The sequence below is a fragment of the Hyla sarda genome, chromosome 13 (genome assembly GCF_029499605.1).
Source record: "Hyla sarda isolate aHylSar1 chromosome 13, aHylSar1.hap1, whole genome shotgun sequence".
NCBI classification, from domain to species: Eukaryota; Metazoa; Chordata; class Amphibia; order Anura; family Hylidae; genus Hyla; species Hyla sarda.
In genome coordinates this window covers 19,961,541-19,977,947 of record NC_079201.1, presented here as the reverse complement: position 1 = coordinate 19,977,947, position 16,407 = coordinate 19,961,541, and the positions used below count along the sequence as shown (strand labels likewise).

The window sequence follows — 16,407 nt, the reverse complement described above, 5'->3', positions numbered from 1 at the left end:
GGAAGGAGCGCCCCCGAAAAAGCAGGGGGGGAAATGAAGCCACCATAGAAGGGACCGACAAGACTGTCGAATGACAATGGAGACCTGTCCCACCGGAAGAGAATCACCAATTGAAGAGGTCGGTGATGAAACTGGGCCTTCACGGCCGCCGATAACAGACCCAGGACATCCATGCAAAAGCGAATGGAAACTGGAGCAGGGTGCCGAAGTCATCGGACTCTTGATAAGAGAGTCAGCCGATTGGTCGGCAGAGTTGAAAGCGGGCAGAGGCCGCGTCGAACTGGAGCCCCAGGAAAGCGGTTGGACTTGTCCCGAATGACCATCCAACCGAAGAGAGACAAGGTCTGGAGGTTGAGACTCTCCAAGATCTGGGCCCTGGCTGGAACTCTGATCAGAAGGTCGTCCAAGTAAGGAATCACGGAAACAACTGTTGTCCGTAAAAGGGGCTATCACCCGCCAAGACTTAGTTAAAGCTCCGCGGAGAAGTGGCCAGACCGAAATGGAGAGCCACAATAAAAAATGACCATCCGGAACTGCAAAGCGGAGGTACCGCTGATGACCGGAACAATGAGATGTGAAGGCAGGCATCCTTGATGTCCACCGAGGAACGAAAATTCCCCATGAACCAGGGACGCCAGCACCGAACGGAGAGACTCCATTCGGAATGAGAAGCAGAAGATGCTGGCTGAGATACTCAAGAACCAATATTGGGGACCACAAAGGAACCTGGACAATATTGGGGACCACAAAGGAACCTGGACAATGAATGTGCGTAGTCCAGGCATCCCGGAAGAGTAAGAGGCGACCAACAACCCGAGAAAGTTCGGCGGGTGGGGGCAACCCATCAGATCGAGGAAGGCCAACGGGTGCCTGATGGGGCCGCAAAACGGCCTGAACGGATAGCCGACCTACGGGAGGGACAGGTCCGGAAGGAGGAAGCCCTCTTCCAGTGAAGGCACCCGGCTGGACCCTTTGATGGTACACTGTGTTGGCACCAAAGGTCCGCAGAACCCAAAGGAGGACTTACGACGGAAAGCGGTTCTGTGAGCCTTATCCAGAGGTAATAAAGAACTCTTTTCCGCCCGACTCCTCACTTCCTGAAGGCAGAGTCCACATTCCAAGCTTTAAGCCACATGGAGGGACGGTGGTTACCAGGTAGCTTGTGGCACCTGGACGGTGGTTACAAGGCAGCACAGTGACTGCGCATGGAACAGAAAATCTCCAGCTGTGGAGCATCGGGAGCTAGATTAAATAAATCCTCCAGAGGGATATTGAAGACTACCCTGGCGGAGTTGGGAGACTATACTGAAAGGGCCCTTGACCCCCAGGCCAAAGCAAAAGCTGGAAGATCCTGCTGTATCAAGGCAAAGTTTGCCAAAGTCTCCACCTTCATGTCGGCTGGATCTTGAAGGCAGCCGCATCAGCCAAAGGTCCGATAGACGCCTTAGAGAGGCGGGAGACTGGCAGATCCACAGTTGGAGAGGAGGTCTTGGGTGCCAGTCGGTCACGAAGAAAAGGAGACTTCTGGAGCCACGTCCGAAGTTCCTGGGTCCTTTAGATGGAAGGTGTATTTTATGGCCGAAACCAGTGAGTACACAACATCAGGCATCCGTGCGTTTCTTTAAGTCGGAGGCCAAATCAGAAACCTCATCCGCAAGTTCTCCAGGTGAATGGGAACGAGGTGAGGCAGCCCTGGAAGAGGTCGGGCATGATGAGAGGAAACTTCTGGACCACGTCCGAAGTTCCTGGGTCCTTAGCTGGAAGGTGTCTGTTATGGCCGAAATCAATGAGTACACCACATCAGACATATCCGTGTGGTCCTCTGAGTCCGAGGCCGAATCAGAAACCTCATCCACAAGTTCTCCGGGAGAATGGAAATGAGGTGAGGCAGCCCTGGAGGTTGGGCACGATTAAAGGAAACTTCTGGAGCCACGTCCGAAGTTCCTGGGTCCTCTAGATGGAAGGTGTCTCTTGTGGCCGAGACCAATGAGTGCACCATGTCCGACACATCCGTGTGGTCCTCTGAATCAGAGGCCGAATTGGAAACTGCATCCACAAGTTCTCCAGGTGAATGGGAACGTGTGAGGTGGCCCTGGAAGAGGGGGAGACTGACCAGGTACGCAGGTCTGGAGAGCCAGAGCGGCGACCATGGGATCGTCCTCTAGGGGAGCGACGCTTGCCACAGGGCGGAGTAATGGAGCGATGCCTGTGAGGGGAGCGCCCGTGCCTGCCAGAAGACTCGGAGGATGAGTCAGATGAAAAACACCCCCATGACGCTTCGAGAGCATCAGTATAGGAGGAGAATGGGACCCTCCGGAGGGCCGGGAGGGCCTCTCCAATGCAGTCACCACCTATTGGGAGACCTGAGCCAAGTCGGATATAGACTGGGGGAGGGAGAGAACCCAGGCTGGAGGGGCGGCCGAACCCACCGGGTCTGGTAGACAACCGGGGTAGAATAGCAGGGGGGTCTGGGGGAGCAGTGGAGCAGGCAGAACAAGTGGTTCAGCAGAACCAGACATTTTTGAGATACAGCTTTTACAGATGTAATGAGTGGCTAACACTCCAGTTAACTGTTTAGAGGGAGCAAATGGGTTCAACAGAACCAGACATTTTGGAATTACAGCTTTTACAAACAAAATGATGAACTAACGCTCCAGTTGTCTGTGCAGCCCAAGTCTGTGACCCCAGGGCAGCTGCTGTGAGGAGGACTCCGTTCTAGTGTAGACAAAGAAGGGAGAAATGCCGGCCAATAGAAAAAGAGGGGCGGGCCAGGAGCAGGCGCACTGCTGATTGGCCCCTGCCTCTCACAACGCGAACACAGCGCTGATTGGAGGCTAATTCGCGCCTCTTAGAAGCCCAACAGAGGGGGCGGAGCTATAGCGCCCTCAGCTTCTGACAAGGTCAGTAATGTGCCCACGCCCGCTCCTCTCCCCGAGCTTACACGAGCGAGATGCCGCTGGCAGCCAACTGCTGCCGAAAGCGAAAGTATGCTTACGTATGCTTAAAGAAACACACACACCACACACACATATCGTTCAGGAGTGAAAAGTATAGTGCCCTCTGAATAAAGCTGTGCCCCAGTCCAAAAATGCTCAACCCAGCAACAAATATAGAAAAAAACCCTGTCCAGGCCAGCCCCTGAGAAAAAGTGGGCAAAAAGTGAGGGTCTCCAGAGGTTGCAAGGCTGTACCTAGGAGAAAGGGAATATACCCACCTCAGTCAGAAGAACTTACTAAATAGTAGGACCCGGACTCATGAGGTACAACCCCAGGTGCTGACCGTTGGCGAGAGGGGGTTAACAGCGCATATACGCAATGTCTGTGCCCCCTCAATCGCAATGGGGAGACAGTGAGCCGCAGTTCCTGAATCCCCACCTGAAAACATGAAAGAAAAAGGAATACAAAACTAACACATCCCCAACTAGGAAAATAATAAAACATAAGACCTGGTCTAGAGAGAACTCCAGACCATGTCCACATCATTAAGACACTAAGCTAAAACTGATTACCTCAGGTGCCTGTGGGCGGGTATACCCTGCTTGGAGGAGCCGACTTCTCTTGTTGCCATAGTGTCGAGCCTCCTAGTGACAGCAGCATACACCCATGGTCTATGTCCCACAATGGAGCCGATAGAGAAATATTATTTAATTTTGTCAGGGTGATATCAAATAAAAACAAAGTCTTAATCATCTGGTCTAAACCCCTCCAGATGCCATATTGACACCTCCTGATCCCCCCCACTTACCTGATTCCTGTGAAACATTGATCCTTCAGAAACTGCCTGCTCAGCCAGTCACTGGCAGAGGAGCATCAATGCTGCAGACTGGCTGTATGGGCAGTTCCTGCAGGGTTAATGTGTCACAGGAACCAGGAATTATCTGTGAGTGGTGGGGACTGGGAGCCATCAGAATGGGATCTGCAGGGGATCAGACCGGAGGAGTATGGCTTTTTTTTTTTTTTTTTTTTTTTATATCACCCTGACTGAATTTTAATAATTTCTCAGAGGCAGGAATATCCCTTAAAGGGGTTATCCCGGAAAAAACTTTTTTTTATTTATCAACTGGCTCCAGAAAGTTAAACAGATTTGTAAATTAGGTAAATGCAGGGATAGCGTTCGGCACAGCACTGCTTATTGTGGCTTTTGGCAAGTTCATATGCACCTGTGTTGGAAATGACGACTGCAGTGAATCCCAACTGGGGTGCTCAATTTATTGGAAAACAGTCCATATGAATGCAGCAATGAAAGAAGGTAAATGGCACTCACCAGTATCGTGGTATAACAAACTTATTTATTCCATAAAGTGCAGCATAGTAACAGACAAGGCAAGGGAGGACTTGAACGCCGTCCACGTAGCGGTGATAGCTATTTCGTGCGCAAGACGCACTTCCTCACACCACTCCCCTACTACCGCCGGAACTCAGGTTAAATACCTGTGCTCCGGTGCAGATGGGAGTATCTCTTAACTTACATCTGTGCAAAGGGACATAGAGAAAAAAAAACAAAGTGAAACACAGACAAGTTAAAAACAAATACAACTTTGCAGAGAACCAGAAGGAGATGCAGGTATAACCTTTTAGATAAAAATTGCTAGGTCTACCTTATCATTCAACCCTAAAGTGCCTTGTGCCTTAGTGCGCAAAATCCATCTTGTTTCGCTCTGGAGCAATGCTTTTCTCCTATCACCGCCGTCTTTGATCTTAACTCTTTCTATTCCGAAGAATTCCAATACTTTGGAATCTCCATTGTGTTCTTCTAATACATGATTAATTGAGAACACATCCATTCCTTGAAAACGCTAAAGGGATCCACAAGATTAATTAATCATGTATTAGAAGAACACAATGGAGATTCCAAAGTATTGGAATTCTTCGGAATAGAAAGAGTTAACATCAAAGACGGCGGTGATAGGAGAAAAGCATTGCTCCAGAGCGAAACAAGATGGATTTTGCGCACTAAGGCACAAGGCACTATAGGGTTGAATGATAAGGTAGACCTAGCAATTTTTATCTAAAAGGTTATACCTGCATCTCCTTCTGGTTCTCTGCAAAGTTGTATTTGTTTTTAACTTGTCTGTGTTTCACTTTGTTTTTTTTTCTCTATGTCCCTTTGCACAGATGTAAGTTAAGAGATACTCCCATCTGCACCGGAGCACAGGTATTTAACCTGAGTTCCGGCGGTAGTAGGGGAGTGGTCTGAGGAAGTGCGCCTTGCGCACGAAATAGCTATCACCGCTACGTGGACGGCGTCCAAGTCCTCCCTTGCCTTGTCTGTTACTATGCTGCACTTTATGGAATAAATAAGTTTGTTATACCACGATACTGGTGAGTGCCATTTACCTTCTTTCATTGCTAGATTTGTAAATTACTTCTATTAAAAAATCTTAATCCTTTCAGTACTTATGAGCTTCTGAAGTTAAGGTTGTTCTTTTCTGTCTAAGTGCTCTCTGATGACACGTGTCTCGGGAAACGCCCAGTTTATAAGCAAATCCCCATAGCAAACCTCTTCTAAACTGGGCGGTTCCTGAGACACGTGTCATCAGAGAGCACTTAGACTGAATAGAACAACCTTAACTTCAGAAGCTCATAAGTTCTGAAAGGATTAAGATTTTTTAATAGAAGTTATTTACAAATCTGTTTAACTTTCTGGAGCCAGTTGATATATAAAAAAAAGTTTTTTCCTGGATAACCCCTTTAAATTGATCAGGATGAAATGGGAGTGAATCTGTTCTGTGCTCCACAACTTGTCTTCACTATATGAGAATAGACAGGAATGTTTCTGCAGGAATTCTGGGTATTAGAATGAGAAGACGTTAGAAGTTTTCTTTTGTATATCTCCATGTCTCTATTTTTTTCTCTCCTTTTTACAATACTAGCTCTGAGGAATGGTGACTATTTCATCCACTATAGTAGACCCTTAGATATCTGATCAAATACCTTTTTAAAGCATGTGGATCATCCTACATTCCTGAGAAATAGCACTTTGCAGCAACTCAGACAACTGATGCAATATATCGAAAGGGGGCATGAATATTTGATGTCCATGGGCGTGTATTTGCTGCCGTCATTGAACAGGAACTTGTGAGAGCGCAGCTAGCACTGAATGCATGCCACACGTAACCGCACTGAACACAGACAATATTATAGTCACACACCTGTCCCCTAAATTATCTAAAGGATGCCAAAAGGTCCTCTTTAGGGTCTATTCAAATGTACAGTAACCTGTGGACATTTGATTCGCCGGATTTGATAGGCAGGATTTAAATCTGTGTTCAGTTATTTAGTTTATATTGAAATCTGCAGCATTAAATCCTGCGCAGGATATTGTACATGTGAATACACCCTTAAGAGTCTTAATATTTTCCCCACCTTTCAGACACTGAGCCAATTCCAGACAACAGTTCTTTGATCCTCTGTCCATGATCTTCAGTTCCTTTCCGATTTAAGTTGCAAAGCATAAGACGTCCCCTCTTAGACAAAGAAACTAGCCGAGAGTCTTTCGGAAACAAAAAAATTAAAACACACAACAATGAATAAATGAAAAAAGTGTGGGACTACAGACAAAGCATAGGTGTTCACAGTGAATTCTATTTGGGGCCAAAAAATCTGATCTTGGGGATTACAGTGAAATAAGTGTTTCCTAATAACTTACCATCAGGTGAGGAGACCTGGGATACCGCCACTATCATGGATATACTGTGACGGATGGAAGACAGTGTGGAGCTTGCAGTATTAGTGGCTGTTTCTTTCTCCAGAGGTGATATAGTTACATAGATGATATCGCTGGATGTACAGCAGAAGACACCAGATGTTGAATAGGAGGTCCCACACACTGGAGCAGGTAATCTGTAATCTGTATATGTACAGGAGACAGCATCTGGATTATCATCACCTGTTACTGACACCATAAGGCCTTTTTGGCCAACAACCAGCAAACAGTCACAGGCTCTATGTCCTTCAGGTGGATGCTTAGTGTTAGGGTCACATTGTCCAATCCTTATGGTACCAATGGAAACCACAGGTTGCTCCAAGTGATAAAGAAGCTTTAATGAGCCTTGGGTTGGGTTCTGATATGTAGACTGAGGCAGCGCAGCGCTCTTCAATGGAAAACTAAAAACCTGACCATCTGGGAACCCACAGAGAATCATGGGCGATTCCAACATTGCAACATCAACTCCGAAAAGCCTAGTGAATAATACTGCCGTCAGTGCTAAACTACATGGAACATCAGGTCTTATTGCTTTTTCTTTCCATAGAAAAACACAGCACAGGACAGGCTGCAGATCACTGCTGTTCCTTTCATATCTGTGAGAAAACTTCACTTCTCTGGATAGGGCTGTGAACGGGTCGTCATGGTTTATGTTTTCTCTTGGAATCACTGCAATCTTCCATTTCTCCTGCTGTGCCGATACAACGACAAGAAACTCATTGGCCACAGTAAACGAGCAGAGAGATGGCTCTAGAAGAAGGGCGAAATTACACCCTATGTGATATATAGTCATGTCTCCATTACTGCTCACAGAGCTTGGTTCCTTTAATAATCTGCAATGAAAAAAATAACAAAGAAAACAATGTTTAATAGTGTAGGAAATTTTAAACGTTGTGCATCGCAAAAGACCACAAACACATCAATAACTAAAATAAAGATAACATGAAAAAGTTGCATCCAGTAAGAATCAAATGTTTATCATATTTCTAGTCTTCACTTGTCATGATGGTGTGAACTAGAAAAGGAGATTTTTTTGTACTTGCCATAAAATCTCTTTCTCGTAGCCTTCATTGGGGGACACCGAACTGATGGGTATATGCTCTTGCCACTAGGAGGCGCTGACACTAGGAAAAAGAAAAGTCGGCTCCTCCCTGGCAGGATATACCCACCCTCCTGTAGTGAGGTAACCAGTTTTGTCACAAAGCAGTAGGAGAAACCAACGAGGAATTACGTCCGGAGGACCCTAGAAAGGAATCCCGGAGAACCCAAGAACCCCGAAAAACTTTGGGCGCCCCCACCAAGCCAAAAGAAGGAGAGCTCTACTCCTACAAAGCAGTCCCAGCATATGTAGGAACACAGACCTGGGGACCCCACGAAAAACAGTGGCGTACCAAGACTGCAGACACTGAGAAAACACAGACCTCCAAGGGAGCAGCAGAAAGGGAGAAATGCCCCAGCAGACCAACAGTGCAACCCAAAAAAGGAAAACAGAGCGATGCTACTGTTGCCGCAAAAGAAGAAAAAAGGTCCCCAGAACCCACATGCACACATTGCGCGGGACCGCACCTGGAAGAGAGACACCCAACTACAGCTGCCGTAGCAGCTGAATGGGGAAGGTGACCAGGTGGATTAGAACACCAAGCAGACACAGTCTGGCCACGTGGCAAGGAGACCGTGGCCATGTCAGGTCCCGCACACGGAAACACAAAGTGGAGAGAGAGAGATACCAGCCTTTAGACAGAGTAGTAGGCATGCAGAGAGGGACCTGGCCAAGCAGGTAACCCCGTAAACCAGTATGTAGCGCATTGTACAAGACACGAGTCAACTCGGAGCGACTCACATGTAAACTACCTTGGCAGTGGTTAACTAACGTCCACGGGGTGACAATGCCAGATAGATGACCCGAAGGTGGAAAGGCGGGGAGGTCAAGAAACCCCGCCCCCTGAGAGAGATGGAACCAGTGGAAAGCATCCCTGACATCCAGTAGAGCATCCGTGAGACACGCTGGGACAGGGCCAAAATACCACGCCAAACAGTGGGGTATAGGAACTCCAGACGCAAAAACAACTGCCGCCTGACAGCCGGCAGAAGAAGATATGCAGACAACTGTCTGGCTTACCGGCAAGGGTCCCTAGGGAACAGCGAGTGATTCCATCTGAAACCCCATACAGTAGTGAGGTACCGGAAGTCCAGTCGCAGGGACACCAGCCAAGTGAAGTGTAACAGGTGGTGCAGGAAACCCTGCAGACCACTACCTGGCTTACAGGTATAGGACCATGAAGACGAGTCACTTCATGGGCACCTCACTCAACAGTGAGGTACCGGAACTCCGGCCGCCGAAGCCGATACACCAGCTGTATGATGTAGGACAGGCGGTGTAGATAACCATGCCGACCAGTGCCTGGCCGACTGGTATCCAAAGTAGACAAAGATGCATCCCATCGGCACCTCAACCAGGAAGTGAGGTACCAGAACTCAAGCCGCACATAGAGCAGTCGCTGGAAGTATGACAGACAGGCCCCCATGCAGACACTGTCTGGCCCTTGCATGGCTCCACCGAAGACAACTATGCAAACCATTGGCACCTAGCTCAGTAGTGAGGAACCAGAAACCCAGGCGCAGGTACATCAGCACTATGGTGTATGACAGGCGGTGTAGGCAACCATGCAGACCACTGTCTGGCCTACTGGCATGGACGCACAGAAGACAGCCATGCATCCCATCGGTACCTTGCCCAGTAAGGAGGGACTGGAACTCCAGACGTGGACACAGCAGCCATTTGAGGTATGACAGACGGTGTAGGCACCCATGCAGACCTCTGTCTGGCTTACAGGCATGGATCCACAGAAGACAACTATTCATAACATCGGCAACTCACTTAGCAGTGAGGAACCGGAACTCCAGTCATACATACATCAGCCGTGAATTGCGTGTAGGAAACCATGCAGACTACTGTCTGGCTTCCTGGAATGGGTCTGTAGGAGATAGCGAGCCTTAGAGTCATTAAGCCATGTAAGGGCAGTTCTCCACATACCGCACCCAGCAATGGGGTATTGGAACTGCAGGCACAGATACATCAGCCGTAAAACAGGTGACAGACGGCAAAGGAAACCATGCAGACCACTGTTTGGCTTACTGGTATGGGTCCTGAAGACACATCGGATCAGTTCTCCATATACCACACTCAGCAGTGGGGTATCGGAACTGCAGCAACAGATACATCAGCCGTGAGGTGAAACAAAACGGCAGAGGATACCATGCAGATCAACTGACTGGTTTACTGGCATGGGTCCTGAAGACACATCGGGTCAGTTTTCCATATACCGCACTCAGCAGTGGGGTATCGGAACTGCAGCCACAGACACAACCACCGTGAGTCGTGGGACAAGGCAAAGGAAACCATGCAGACCACTGTCTGGCTTACTGGTATAGGTCCGGATCAGAAACGAGACATGTCATCGGACACCTCGCACATCAGTGAGGTACCGGAACTCTAAACGCGGATACCACGATCGAGTGAAGTGGGACGGGTGGATGCCAGGTGGCAGAGGAAACCATGCAGACCACTGTCTGACTGACTGGTATGGTTCCCTAGTAGAGAAAGGTTCTGCCTTCGGACACCTCGCACCAGCAGAGAGGTAACGGGGCGCCAGCCGATAAGGTGGCGGCTGGGAGATGAGAGACAGGCGAGGTGACCATTTGGCACGGATACGAGGTTGTAAACCCTGTCCACACAGGGATACTGCCCCGGAACCTAGCACTGGGTGAGAGGCTCCGGAGCACTAGATGCATAGCCTGTGGAGAGGGGAGCAAATAGTATGCTAAGAACACCCCAGGATGGGTGGCCGGCAGACATGACAGATAAGGAAAAACCCCAAGGCGACCAGAGTGCCGGCAGGAACGCCCCTTACAAAGTTATGAGGGAACAGACATTTTGGATATAGCTCAGACAGTTTTCAAGGGACCACGCATCCCTGGTATTACAACCTGCTACGGCGATGCAATTTGCACCCCGATGGTGGCAACAATGCAGAAATAGGGGCGCCAGAGGGATACCATAAGGAGCTCATGAAAAGCGTATATAAGGTCTCCATCCAGGGTGACTGAACAAGGAAAACAGCCCTGAATGCAGACTCCAGGACTGCAAAATTCACCGACTGGCCAAATCCATAAGCGAATTTTAGGTGCAATCCCAATTTTTGGCCACAAGAGAGCGCCAAACTCCCTCTCCAGGCTGCATGATAAAATAGAAGTAGCTCACACATGGCCTACTAAGGCTGTAGTTGTGTGATATTTCCACCAGGGGGAGCAAGAACCCCTGGCAATAGAGGTTAAAAATGTTTTTTTTTTTTTTTACTGGAGAGTGTGAGAGACGGTAGGCGTCTCACAGACACTCCATCATGTGGCTGCCCCCAGAGGAGCGACGGCGGAGCAGTGCGCTTGAAACGCCTGCTAAACCGCTCACTGCTCAGGGGTTAAGTAGGGAAACAGGCCGGGTGGCGGGGGGTTCCCGCAGGGCCGCAGCTCATGGAGGTCGGTGGTGCTGCTCTGCTATAGAGCACCGCCAACCTGCCCGATGAAGGGGCGGAGCTAAACTCCGCTAAAGAGAATGGCTGCGGGAGATGCCCGCCGCTGTGAGGTGAAAATTCTTTCACCACACACCGCCATTAGACAGTAAGATCAGGCGCGGGCACGGGGAGAAGGAAGGCGGAGCCCTGTGCCGCCTGACCCCCACACCCAGTAGCCACAATTCCCTCACACCCACTTGAGGGAGCCGCTGCAAGGTGCCGGCGGCTGCCCTCAGAGTACAGAAAATACACAGCCCCCACATATAAAGACCCCAATAAAGGACGAAATCCCCTTTTTTGAGGAGAGGAGAGGGGGGGGGGGATACATACTCACCTGCAGATGCCAGCTTCTTATACTCACCTCAGGCGTCTTCAACCAGCTTATGGCCATGCTGCATCATACAAGGCTACAGATAGCGGTGCGAGCAGGGGCAGTGGGGGACCCGGATCCAGGGTACAACCTCCAGGTGCTGGCCGTTGGCGGGAAGGGGTTGACGGTGCATCCATCAATGTCCCGTGCCCCTTAGCCGCATATGGGGAAACAGGCAGCGCCATACTCCTGTGGCCCCAAATGAAAAAGGAAATAAAAAGGAGTGAAGGAATCTAACTAAACAGCCCTAACTACAAAATAATAAGAGACCAGGTCTGGAGAGCTCCAGACATGTGTGTCTACCTCCTAAGTGACACTAGAATAAACTGGTTATCTCACTGCAGTAAGGCGGGTATATCCTGCCAGGGAGGAGCCGACTATTCTTTTTCCTAGTGTCAGCGCCTTCTAGTGGCAAGAGCATATACCCATCAGTTCGGTGTCCCCCAATGGAGAGCGACCGAGCAAAATGTAATTCCCATTCCTACATGTGAACCATATATGCACCTATAATTGTCACCACAAAAATAACTACCATAAATTCCAAAAATAGATAAACTTTATTAATAGAAAAAATAATAATGAACAATATAACAACAACTGGACAGACCCATAAAAAACATATACCCCAAAACATGCATGTGATCCCAGGTACCATCAAATATGCCATATAACAAAGATACCTCCTCCATATAACACTATAAGGTAATGTCAACCATAGACCCTATAAGATCAGAATGATACATCAATTCAGTACATTACCTGTGACAGGCATACTTCTAGTGACCATCAGGAGACCCCGTGCACCTCAACAAACGTTGTTTCGTGGGTTTCCCTCCTGACGAAGTGGGGAAACCCACGAAACAACGTTTGTTTATTTTTTCTATTATTATTATTCTATTATTATTTTTTCTATTAATAAAGTTTATCTATTTTTGGAATTTATGGTAGTTATTTTTGTGGTGACAATTATAGGTGCATATACTGTGAGTTGTTTTGTCACTTAGTATATGAATTTTTGAGATTATTTTCCTAGGAGGATTGTAGGTGTTACATACTACATGTGAACCATGTCTCTCTTTCCCCCCTATAACTTCACCACTGATAAATATGCTTTTGTCTAGTCTTCCCCAGCAATAACCTTTGTTTTTTTGCCATGGGTTATTTTCTTCCTTTAGGACAGAAATGTCCTAAAGGACATGAATGTGAGAGATTGTGGCGTTTCACTTTGTTTTTACATGCTTTCATTCTATTTTTGTATCTTCAATCACAATTTTATATATTTTGACATATTTGGTGGTATGTGCTCTTTTTGTTGGGGTTAATTTTCTAGAGGGCACTACTAGTGCTGGGCGGTATGACCAAAAATGTGTATCACCATACACAACATGCATATGCATAACACATTTCTCTCAACAGTGGACAAAACCTAACAACTCCTTTACGCTAAATTAACACAAAAACAGAAGTGATAATTAAAGCTGTGATATCAGTGTATTATATAAAGAGACTTTACCTCAAAAAATGTTTCATTTGTCTAGTATTTATTTTACTCATAAAGCATTCTGACATTTTAAGAAGAGTGTAAATGTTTCTGACCATCGTCTGACACAATATAGAGTTACTTCAATGGTAGATGGAAAAGTAAAATAATCTTAGACCATTCTGACAGGATTTCAGCTAGAACTAAGGACATATAAGGTATCACTGGCCTCGATGATATGTCACCTCACCTTCCATCTTCATCCCACTCCAGAAGGTATAATCCTTTCTGGGCACAAAGAACATACAGCTGGTGTGGACCTGTAGAAAGTTCAATGTGCCAAACATTGGAAGGAAATAAATAGACTGCCTGGAAAATATAATAACAGTCTTTCAATAAAAATCCCTACCATTTATGTAAGCATTCATGTAAAGATTCTACGGAAGTCCATTCCGTTGTCTCCCAGCAGCTTCTTTACTGTGACTTTCGAGCACAGGCAGCATTACTAAACCATGCTGCCTGCTGTGAGAGGAGAGACGCTGTGAGGGGGAGGACAGTGCGTTGGGAGGGCAGAGCAGAGCTGTGAAGGAACACTGTGATAGGTGAGCGTTTTCTGTATCTTTGTTGTTTTCTTAATTTTTTCAATGGCCGCCCAAATAACACATGGGGGTAATAATAGTACAGGGAGGGCTAATAATAATAGGGGGGGGGTTGAACACGTAATAAAAATATAGGGGGGCTAATTTACTGCAGGGAGAGCCTAATAATACTACAGGGGGAAGGCTAAAAAATAATACAGGAAAGCTATTACTACTGGGCGGAGAGGGGGGGGGTATAGTACTACTACAGTGGGGGCTAACTCTACTACAGAGGGGGCTAATACTACTACAGGGGAAAATAATAATACAACAGGGGGACCTAATAATACTACAGGGGGCTCAGAGATGGCCCAAACATCTATATAAGGGCAAAGTGTGAGGCCTAAGTATTATGTGGGCACAGAGGTGGGCCTATTTGCTATATGCAACAGTAAGACAGACATATGTCATGACTTTAGAGACCCTTGGGAGAATCCTGAGACTGAGTCATGGGTTGAACAATTGCCACTGGTCTAACCTACATTCAAGAAGCCTTCGGCTCAATTAGCACTATCTACATACACGGCTCAAAGTCCCTAGATGACTCTGTTAGGCCCACTAAAATGAATGGCATCCACCGTGATGGAAAGTGAAAAACTTACATGAACTGGAGCTCTAACAACCAGTTGCATTCACTTTAAAACAGTACAATTCAAAGCAGACATGTCAAAAATTTGATTGGTCAGGGTGTGAAGACCCCCTACGAACTCTAGATATAACTGGAAGAAGCGTGTGGCAGTGTGATTAAAGGAGATCTGTGGTGTATAACACTTATCCCCTATGCGCCCCCCTTATACAGCTCTCTGGGAGAGGCGGGGAGGCACGAACGCTGCTTCTCCATGGAGGGGGCATGTCAGCCGCAGCGTTATGCTGCGGCCGACACGCCTCCTGCACTAGAGAGCCGCTTTCGTAACCCCCCACGATCAGTGTTATACACCGCAGATCTCCTTTAACTCCCCAGCTCAGTGCTCAAGCTGACTCATTTAAGGAACCAGGCTCCATCATAAGTCTATGCAGCCTGTCTCAAACTTTTGATATATCTGCATGACAAAAGTTTTATTTAAATGACAGTAACAATACTTAAAGGGGTTCTCCACTGCCCTGTCTTCCAGAGCTCCGCTCGCAGCGTCCGGAAGTTTATTACTCCGGACGCTGTGTGCGGGCTTCTGTGTTCGAGGACGCCCCCTTGTGACATCACGCCCGCCCCCTCGTGACGTCACGCCCGCCCCCTCGTGACGTCACACCCGCCCCTTCAACGAAAGTCTATTGGGAAGGGGGGAGTAATAAACTTCCGGACGCTGCGAGTGGAGCTCCAGAAGACAGGGCAGTGGAGAACCCCTTTAAATTCAAAGAATATAAATCTCACCTTTATTTGCTTCTTCTCCAGGCTAAAAATATACACAAATCTGGTGCAATTACAGATATAGATCTCTGAATTCCAGGATATGATACAGGCTTTAGATTCAGACAGGCCTCCATTTGGATTCTGTAATGTAGCCAAATGCTCAATCTGAGACATTCTGTAATCACTTTAAACTAACAACGAGTTCTGAAAAAAATGATGACAGAAAAGCGGTCAGGGCAGCAAAGAGCTACTCTTAGTAAATGGTGTGATACATAAAACATCAGGCTTACAAAAGACAATGATCCACATAGGGATTTTTCAAGTTAAGGGTAGGCCTGGATGCTGTACATGTGCACTTGCAGAGGGTTCATCATCCGTCACTAGTGAATGGTGCGCCACTGGTCTTAAAGGGGTACTACAGTGGAAAACTATTTTTTTCAAGTCAACTGGTGCCAGAAAGTTATACAGATTAGTAAATTTCTTCTATAAAAAAAATCTAGATCCTTTCAGTACTTATCAGCTGCTGTATGCTCCAGAGGAAGTTGTGTAGTTCTTTTCTGTCTGACCACAGTGCTCTATGCTGGCACCTCTGTCTGTGTCAGGAACTGTCCAGGGGAGGTTTGCTATGGGGATTTGCAATGGGGATTTACACATCTGTTTAACTTTCTAGCACCAGTTGATTAAAAAAATATAATATTCCACCAGAGTACCCCTTTAATGACCTGAACACATTAATTGTTAGCTCCATCCTATTAAAGTGGATCCTTACACATCATGCACAAGGCCGTTTTAGGCCAAGTTCACATTGTAGAATGTCTGCACGGAAAATCTCTGTGTGGACATTCTACCAACAGCGGAACGCCAGCATGACATGCCGGACCACTGGGGAATGCGGCATCTCATCGACAGCAATGCATTCCGTGCGGAGTCTGCAAAAACACTGAACATGTTCAATGTTTTTTGCGGATGTCAGAAACAGGATTTCCACTTCTGAAACATCTTCGCGCGGAAATTCATCTGTCTGCACAGTGCAGCGGAATCACGTTGATGGGACTCTGATGCTGCGGAATTACCATGCGAAATTCCGCACGGAAATTCTGCCATGAGAACATGGCCTTAGGGATCCATTATGCACAAGGGCTTCTATAAAGGTGTACCTGTGTATGCCTCTCACTGTATATGCCATTAATGCCATTAAACTCCATTCATAATGATGTTTTCTCAGAATCGTATGGGGAAAAAAACACATGGCCATAAAACACCCTAGAAGCTTCAAGAGGAAAACATAACTCCATATACAC

The 16,407-nt window shown here is 47.2% G+C and overlaps 1 protein-coding gene across 11 annotated transcripts in view; it reads right to left on the bottom strand.

Annotated features, from left to right (window-relative positions):
* The window catches only part of FAAP100 (FA core complex associated protein 100), a 230,956-nt gene that overhangs the window by 209,461 nt on the left and 5,088 nt on the right, over positions 1 to 16,407 (bottom strand). For 8 of the 11 annotated variants that reach the window (XR_008849483.1, XR_008849484.1, XR_008849485.1 and 5 more), the window contains exons 2-5: positions 15,128 to 15,310; positions 13,374 to 13,492; positions 6,649 to 7,538; positions 6,366 to 6,492 (exon numbers count right to left, since the gene is read on the bottom strand). Coding sequence is in view for 1 of the 11 variants with exons in the window: in XM_056549728.1 (XP_056405703.1) it covers positions 6,366 to 6,492; positions 6,649 to 7,538; positions 13,374 to 13,492; positions 15,128 to 15,280 (1,289 nt within the window). In the remaining 10 variants the exon portion in view is untranslated. Of the gene's footprint in view, positions 1 to 6,365; positions 6,493 to 6,648; positions 7,539 to 13,373; positions 13,493 to 15,127; positions 15,311 to 16,407 lie in introns of those variants that run through there. The other 3 variants (XR_008849487.1, XR_008849489.1, XR_008849488.1) reach the window with 3 other exon arrangements.